Here is a 9,500-nt window from a genome sequence, read left to right as displayed (position 1 = left end):
ATCAATAAGATTACGGAAGCATCATCATCCAAAACTTTCATATGGTTTTTGAAATCCAAGGAAAATTAACCCCACAAAGTTGCATCCAATTGCAAGCCACTATTTAAAAATGACTCAAAATAGGTCATGTATAAGTGTGTTATGGTTTTAAGAACATGTGTACACAATTTATTCTGAAAATGGATTAAACTAAAAAGGTGTTAAATATTACTCTAAATCAATGAGCTGAAGATTGATGTACTTGGACTTGAGTTCACCAGTGTTTCGAAAATTCTGTACTTCAGAATAATTTGCTATACGTCCAATAACATCTATAGGAACAAAAAAAACAAATAAAGATTGTGTGACATTATAAAGTGTTCTAAGTCAAAGAAAAATAAGTATTTAAAAAAATCAAAAAAATTGATATAATAAACAATTATTAACCTACTGAAACTCCAACTTTAAGGCCTTTAGATCTCAAAATATCAAAAGGGATGAAACTAAAACCATTAGTTCTTCTCCATTCGGTTGGAGGGAATGGCACAACAGTTGTTTTCTTAGTAAACATGAGCTTGTACTCATGTTGGATATGTTTGGTCCGGTATTGTAGCGGACTATCAACTACAGCAGCATTAGAAATACAAAAGAAGACCCATTCCCTAATGTGGTTATCAAATTTGGCCTTAAGGGAGTTACGAATGTTGATGACAATCTTAGGGCCCTAATATGGAGAAAATAAACATAGAAAAGAAGATATAAACAAACTCTAAAATGAAAAGAGAATTAAGAAACCTATATATATAAAAATATGAACACAAACCTCCTCATCCGAAACGATTAGCTCCAAAGTTGGCTTGCCTTCATCGTAACCATATCCAACCTTTTGAAGGAGATGGACGACTTTAATTTTTATGGTAAAATTAACTTTCCTTCCGTCAATCTCTGAAACCCGAATTATGTTCTAGGATGTGGCCATTATTTAAAACTATAATGAAAAGAAAAATAAGTTAGAAAAAAATCATTCAAAAAACATCAAGATTATTGAAGTTGAATGAAAAAATTAAACCTGGAAATTTTTCGTTTGTCAACCGAGAGAGAATTTGAATTCAAATTAGCAAAGATGGTTTTGAAAATAATGGTATAATGAGCGGGTTAATTGTATGAAAGATGTGTGAAGTAGAGTTATGTTGGTAAGTGTGTGTAAACTTGAGTGTTTTTTTCAAAAAAAAGAACCTTCTCACCACTTTCTATACAAAAAACTAATTTTGATTTAAAACTGATAAGAAATTCGGATGCCATGTAGGATGATGAGGTGGTGTATGTATTGTATGTATAGGTTTGGTGTGAGGTAAAAAATAGCAACAAATAGTGTATATGTATAGTTTTTTGTGAGACAAACTTCTCTCCTACATGGACCGAAAGTTACGGGTTTGATGACATTTGGACATATATATATATATATATATATATATATATATATATATATATATATATATATATATATATATATATATATATATATATATATATATATATATATATATATATATATATATATATATATAATCTAGAGATATTGGTGAATCCTTTTTTCTATATTATAAGGATGATTCGATCTTCAAGGACCATAAGTGAAAATTGTTTGTCTTTTTTCGAGAAAAGTGCAAAATAGAAATCAACTTGATTATTATAAAATAAATAATACTTCGTATTATGTATTAAAAACTAGTTCATTGATCCGTGAATTCACGGGTTTGGCAAAAAAATCTACATTATAATATTAGTATCATTGACTCGTTTATTTATATTAGTGTCATTAACCCGTTAGTTAATATTAGCGTCGTTGACCCGTTATTTAATATTACCCAAACACTTTACATTATCATTACATTTTTTTCAAAGAACACACCAACATAATACAAACTAAAAAATAAGGTGCAGGGTGTTGACCTTTTATCAGTAAATAGATAGATACATACAGTAGTTATAACTTGTAAGGGGAGAAATCAACTTTGCCCGGATAATCATTAACTTTCATTCATGACATTTATCTTGCATCACCTTCAAAAACCACTAACCTTCCCTCAAGATGACTTGCACAATCAAAATCACCAAACTTGCATACACCATTTTACATGTATACAACTCACTTGAATGAAGCATATATATCATATTATCACAGACAAATAAATTTTCCAAGCAACTGCAAGATGAAATTGTAAATGTAGTTGTCTCAAGTAAATCCCAAAGTAGTTTACAACTATATAATTAATCAAATGGAATCATATGCAACACATAACCAATTTATTTAAGATCACAACAACATAATGATATATTAGAAGACTAATTGAAGAACGGTTATATAAAAACGCATAATAATACAAACTCTCAACCTTTTTAATGGCCTGCCTATTTTTATTTCTTGTTTTTCTTGTAAAAAACAGAAAATATAAAATGAGTAGGACTCGGCCAATAAATTACTTAATAAATGAATCCAAAAGGAATACAACTTGTTGGTCTTTGCCTTTACAACAATGAGGCAAAAGACCAGAAAAGCCTAACTAAGTAGGCCTTCTATACAATGACCCATCCAATGCAAACAATTAACCTGTTGTATGTAGACATATTAAACTGGAATAAACAAAAGGCAGGCAAGCCTCCAATCTTTAACACAAAAGCCAAACAAAGGCATACATAACCATGTATGCATTCTTTGGATACCTACATTTGATCAAACACAAAAATAATATAAAATTTAATGTTCAAAATATGGAAGTAACATAATAAAATCACTACGAAAGACAACCAAATAAAGTGAATTAATATTATCATTTATCCATCTTTATATCATCAAGTTGAATCACCAGTTCACCACCACCAAATACATAAAACCTCACTGTTGATACCTATTTTCTTATGAGGTAAGGCTTAGTGTATCAGCACAATACTAGAAGTATTTAGCTAAAAGTGTGGGAATGTTGCCGATTGATGTTTACCCTCAGGAAATAATCCCTGCAGACCCGGATCACAGATATAGAAATATGTGGGGTGGCTTAATCAATCTGTGTCAACTGAGCGTTGAGCTATAAGCCGGATGACTTCTAGTGAGAGAAAATACTATGTGAGAGAGAAAGGTGAAATCTCTGGTCACAAATTATCAGAGTGTTTGAATGTGTAAAATGACGACCCAAGGGGTCTATTTATAGTGATAGATCCACCGGAGTACTCGGGGACACGTGTCAGATGATGGCGCATTCTGTTATTTGTGATCCGATATTTACACTGGATGTGACGCTCTCCAGTCAGGGTTTAAGCGCTAGGCGGCCTTCAGGGCTTACGTATGATGGAAGCAGCCTGCACAGCGGAGAACGCTGGATGGACAGTTTCACAAAACTGTTGTTCCCAGTGTTCCTGATGCTAATTTTATGCCAATATTATGCCTTTATGCGTGTATACGATAGGATACACCATTAAGTCCCCCCAGTTTAATGACTTAAACGTTTGAAAAAGGGTTAAGTTGTTAAACTTTTGCTAACACATCCCAAACAAGTCTTCACATTTCCCATTTGCATTGGGGAAAACGTTATAGATAATAATGAAGGACGAATTTTACTGACTTTGTGATGATTGCTTTTAAATGATTGAAACACTCCACGCGCTTCCAGCTGTAAAAAGCCTTTCTTCGTACTCAACCTTTAAACTTGTCCACACACGTGTCACAATCGTGTCCATAAAAAATGCATTGATGAATTTCTATATAAACCGCCATAACCTTTTACCTTCACTTTTTACCTTTGTTCAAGATCCAACAAAACATATTTCTGCGCAAATCTTCATCGCTTTCTTCAAGCTTTATTTTCAACTTTGTAAGGTTTTTGCATCATTCAATGTTAGTTACACTTCATCTCACTGTTATTTTTTATTCACTTTTCTTATTCACATTATTACTATGGCTTCTGCGTCGAGTACTGGCCAAGAAAACGTAGAGCTTTCCACTGCAGAAACAACTGACATTCCCGAGGTTAGTACGATAGCCTCATCACTATCTGAGAATCACTTTGAAGGTTTAAAGATTGCTTTTCATCACTTAAATCAATACAACCCTATTCTTCCTTCTGCTAGTCAAAGGGCCAACAAACCTCCTGCCGTTAAAATTGCTTTATACGCTTTACAACTCACCCATGGAAATCTTCGTGTTCCTCTTACACAATTTCTTCTCCGCATCCTCAGATATTTTAAAGCCTGCCTGAGCCAAATCCATCCTCATGGCCTTCAAAAAATTATTCTTTTTGAAATGTATTGCAATGCCGTCAATACAAAGCCACGTCTTAAAGTTTTTATTTTGCTTTTTAGAATTTGAACAATTAGCCAATGCTGACTCACCATTGACAACAAACCAGAAACAGATTTTGTTGGCAAAAATAAAGTTTCAAACTTAAAAGGATGGAAGGATCCATTTTTCATTGTTGATGAGGGGGTTATTCCGAAAACATATTCCGTTGTCCGTAAATGGAAATCTATTGATGTTAGCATAGGAAAGGCTGTCTCGTTAACTGCCGCAGAACAGTTAATAGTGAACAATTTTAAAGAACTTCGCCTTCCACCCAAATCATACGAGAAGTATGAGGGGATTCTTGTTTTGTGCAAAGTAAGCCAAGAATGGCTAAGTACTTTTGTGCCAGTACTCCGCCAAAAGAACCAGGGTAGGATGTTGATAATGCTAAAAATGAACATATATTTCATAGCATTATTTCTCAAGAAAGACAAGCTTTTAGTTGCAATTGTTCTATTTAAAAGTGATATTCGTTTAAATAATAAAAGGTGAAGACAAAAGACAGATTCGACGAATTGAAGACGCAAACGACCAAAAAGCTCAAAAGTACAAAATACAATCAAAGAAGTTTCAATTGTTGATAAGAAACGTCTCGAAATTACAAGAGTACAAGATTCAAAACGCAAAGTACAAAATATAAAATTGTACGCAAGGACGTTCGAAAATCCGGAACCGGGACATGAGTCAACTCTCAACGCTCGACGCAACGGACTAAAAATTACAAGTTAACTATGTATATAAATATAATATAATATATAATTAATTATATAAATTATATATATATTATATTATATAATAAACCGTCGGCAGACTAAGATCCAATTTGGAGTGAGCTGGAATTTCAATCTCCGCGACTCGCGGAGTTTGAAGAGCAAAAATGCCGCGAGTCGCGGAGCCCCAAATTTAGAAACTGCCTATAAAGCTCGCGCATTCTGATCGTAAAAATATAATATATATATCCATCCTCTCTATATCTATACGTAATATTTATATTTATAATTTATATTTTAATTTTAATTTTAATTTTAATCCTAATAATAAGGGTATGTTAGCGAATGTTGTAAGGGTGTAAGTCGAAATTTTGTCCGTGTAACGCTACGCTATTTTTAATCATTGTAAGTTATGTTCAACCTTTTTAATTTAATATCTCGTAGCTAAGTTATTATTATGCTTATTTAATCCGAAGTAATCATGATGTTGGGCTAATTACTAAAATTGGGTAATTGGGCTTTGTACCATAATTGGGGTTTGGACAAAAGAACGACACTTGTGGAAATTAGACTATGGGCTATTAATGGGCTTTATATTTATTTAACTAAATGATAGTTTATTAATTTTAATATAAAGATTTACAATTGGACGTCCCTATAAATAACCATATACACTCAATCGGACACGATGGGCGGGGTATTTATATGTACGAATAATCGTTCATTTAACTGGACACGGGAATGGATTAATAGCCACTAGAATTGTTGAAACAGGGGTGAATTACATTCAAGGGTAATTGGTGTAATTGTTAACAAAGTAGTAAAACCTTGGTTTACATGCAGTCGATAACCTGGTGTATTCATTAAACAAAGTATTAAAACCTTGTTACAATTCGAATCCCCAATTAGTTGGAATATTTAACTTCGGGTATAAGGATAATTTGACGAGGACACTCGCACTTTATATTTATGACTGATGGACTGTTATGGACAAAAACCAGATGGACATATTAAATAATCCAGGACAAAGGACAATTAATCCATGGGCATAAAACTAAAATCAACACGTCAAACATCATGGTTACGGAAGTTTAAATAAGCATAATTCTTTTATTTCATATTTAATTTCCTTTATTTTATATTTAATTGCACTTCTAATTATCGCATTTTCATTGTTATTGTATTTAATTGCACTTTTAATTATCGTACTTTTTAATTATCACAAGTTTATTTTATCACACTTTTATTATTCACAATTTCATTATCGTTATTTACTTTACGCTTTAATTTAAGTCTTGTATTTATTTTTAATATTTTACATTTGGTTTTAACTGCGACTAAAGTTTAAAAATCGACAAACCAGTCATTAAACAGTAAAAAACCCCCCTTTATAATAATAATATTACTTATATATATATTTGTATTTTTATAAAAGTAAACTAATATAGCGTTAAGCTTTGTTTAAAGATTTTCCCCGTGGAACGAACCGGACTTACTAAAAACTACACTACTGTACGATTAGGTACACTGCCTATAAGTGTTGTAGCAAGGTTTAAGTATATCCATTCTCTAAATAAATAAATATCTTGTGTAAAATTGTATCGTATTTAATAGTATTTCCTGCTAAAAATTAATAGCTATTTTATATACACTCCGCTACCACATCAAGTTATTTTTGGCGCCGCTGCCGGGGAACAATCTAGCTTAAAAGCCGGAAGCGCAACGCTAATATAAAAAAAAAATAATTTTAGTTTACTTTTATTAAAATTCGTTTTTATAAAAATACGTTTTAAATATTCGAAAATATAAAAAGAAAAACAAAAATATAAGTATTTTTAAGATTTTGTTAAATATTTAAGTTTTATAAAGTTTCTTTATTTTTATATAAGTTTTATTTAAGTATTTTGTTTTTATTTAAAACATAAAAAAAAAATTAATATATATAAATCTATTTTTAAGATATTTTTAAAATTATAAAGTAGTTCTATTTTTATTTAAGTTTTTAAATATAAGTTTTTATTATATAAATATTTTGATATAAACAGAAAATATAAAACAGAAAATATAAAATAAAATAAAAAACGTGTCAAGTTTTAAACTGTACCAGAGTTGAATTTTGGAACCCCGCGACTCGCGGAGTTTGCTGCTTGGAATACCGCAACTCGCGGAGACAATCTGACATGCCACACAGGAACCCTAATCAGCATTAATTACGGAGTAATTATTAATTATTATTATTATTAACCCTAATTACTTATTATTATTATAATTAGTTTTATTTTAAGTTTCTTTTTATTTAATTTATATATTTAGTTAAATTAGTTTAAATAAAATATAAAATTAATAGTTTTAATAAATAAATAATATAAAAATAATATTTTTATAAAAATTGTAATTTTTACAACTTTTTGTATATTTTTATATTTTGTCCCTTTTTAATCGTTTTAGCGTAATATTTGTATTTTTAGCTCATATTTAGTTTTAAACTTAGTTTTTGCCATAGTTATTTTTACTTCTAGATTTTTAGGCTTTGCCGTAGAATTCCTTAAGTGCTTTTTCTTTAGACTAAGATTTAGGTACTTTAGAATTTTGCGACGCCTTTTTAAGTTTTAATTTCTTTTTAAGTTATTTCCATTTGGGATTTAGTTTTTCTTGTAAGCTTTAATATTTTTAGACGACTTTTACCTATGTATCAATTATCATTCCAATTAGTAATCTTAATTTGCGATTATAATTTTAAGTTAGTTGTGGTAATAAGGTTAGGTTAGTCAAGTGTTTTTAAGTGTTATAAATTTCTTTTATTTTTCCGTCACCTTTTATTTTTCAACCATTTTTCTTTTTCGACCTTTTTCGACGAACTCTTTTTCTTTCTTATTTCTCGCTATTCTAGTTTTAGGACATAGATTTTTATTCTACTTCTTATCTAAATTTCTTAAAATTACGAAAATTTATTTTAAGTGGTTAAATTGATAGACATCAAAATTTTCTGGTTCGTAGTAATAGTTGGATTTGTACGTGGACCGGGTTATTGGAGCCAAACAGTCCTCAATTATATTGAGACCAAACGAATCCTGCCCCTCTGCTGCATCTTTTGGCTATTCGAAACGTGGGCAAAATCAGAAAAGTCTATTGATTGGATAACTTATATAATTTTTCTTTCCTTTTAAAAACTAATAGGATATTCAGTGAATGCACCGAGCAAGACGTTCACCACCTTTTGTACGTTCACCACCTGTAACTAGATCAAGACATTTAGCAAATATTACTGCCGTTGATTTTTCTTTAGAATCGTCATCCATTCGACCAAGTACTCCAGTTAAAATTTCTGATAATCCATTTTTTGAACCCGACCTCACAATTGAGAATCCGGAGAATATTCAGGGACGATTCATAGATCCTGAACCACTAAACTTTCCTCCGGAACCACCAATCATTCAAACAGAGATTGTTGAGGAACGAACCATTAAATCAGAATCCTCTAGTGATTCCGATTCAACAAATTCAATTATGGAGAATCTGGAACCTTTAAGTATGGAAGACCGAATGAGAGCTAAACGCACTGGCCAAGGTCACGCAATTACTCATCCAGACATTAATGCGCCAGATTATGAAATCAAAGGACAAATTCTACACATGGTGACTAATCAATGCCAATTTAGTGGTGCACCGAAGGAAGATCCAAATGAACATCTACGTACCTTTAATAGGATCTGCACACTATTTAAAATCCGAGAAGTGGAGGATGAACAGGTATATCTCATGTTATTTCCCTGGACTTTAAAGGGAGAAGCCAAAGATTGGTTGGAATCGTTACCTGAAGGGGCGATCGATACATGGGACGTATTATTTGAAAATTTTCTTAAACAATTCTTTCCTGCATCTAAAGCCGTAAGACTTCAAGGATAAATTGTTACATTCACACAGAAGCCGAATGAAACTCTATATGAGGCGTGGACTAGATTTGGAAAGTTGTTAAGAGGATGTCCGCAACATGGTTTAGACACCTGTCAAATAGTACAAATATTCTACCAAGGATGCGACATCACTACAAGGAAAGACATATATATAGCAGCTGGTGGTTCTATTATGAAGAAAACCGAAACTGATGCTTACAAAATTATTGATAACACTGCTTCCCACTCACATGAGTGGCACCAAGAAAAAGATATCGTTAGATCATCTAAAGCAGCTAGAGCTGATTCTAGCCATGACTTAGATTCCATTTCCGCAAAGATAGATGCTGTCGAGAGACGAATGGAAAAGATGACTAAAGATATTCACTCAATACGAATTAGTTGTGAGCAGTGTGGAGGACCACATTTGACAAAAGATTGTCTCATTATTGAATTAACAATGGAACAAAGAGAGAATATTTCATACATAAACCAAAGGCCTGGAAATAATTATCAGAATAATTATCAACCGCCAAGACCGATTTACAATCAGAACCAGAACTATAACCGAAATATTCCATA

The 9,500-nt window shown here is 31.6% G+C and overlaps 1 protein-coding gene across 1 annotated transcript; it reads right to left on the bottom strand.

Annotated features, from left to right (window-relative positions):
* Positions 1-207: 207 nt before the first annotated feature.
* On the bottom strand, positions 208-2,112 carry LOC139841978 (uncharacterized). Its single transcript, XM_071832160.1, has 4 exons — positions 2,061-2,112; positions 803-924; positions 427-703; positions 208-311 (listed from the first exon to the last, which is right to left on the bottom strand). Exons 1-4 carry the CDS (start codon positions 2,110-2,112, stop codon positions 208-210), a joined length of 555 nt encoding a protein of 184 aa, XP_071688261.1.
* Between the last annotated feature and the right edge of the window lie 7,388 nt (positions 2,113-9,500).

This window comes from Rutidosis leptorrhynchoides, chromosome 4, assembly GCF_046630445.1.
Source record: "Rutidosis leptorrhynchoides isolate AG116_Rl617_1_P2 chromosome 4, CSIRO_AGI_Rlap_v1, whole genome shotgun sequence".
Taxonomy (NCBI): domain Eukaryota; kingdom Viridiplantae; phylum Streptophyta; class Magnoliopsida; order Asterales; family Asteraceae; genus Rutidosis; species Rutidosis leptorrhynchoides.
Note: the sequence above shows the minus strand (reverse complement) of the source record. Positions and strands in the feature narration are given on the sequence as shown.

Excerpts from the sequence above, each read along its gene's own strand:
- LOC139841978 (XM_071832160.1), bottom strand. The coding sequence starts at position 2,112 with ATGGTGTATGCAAGTTTGGTGATTTTGATTGTGCAAGTCATCTTGAGG. Across the intron at positions 925-2,060 it reads GCAAGTCATCTTGAGGGAAG|AGATTGACGGAAGGAAAGTT; the intron begins GTTAGTGGTTTT and ends TTCGGGTTTCAG. Across the intron at positions 704-802 it reads TAATCGTTTCGGATGAGGAG|GGCCCTAAGATTGTCATCAA; the intron begins GTTTGTGTTCAT and ends TCTCCATATTAG.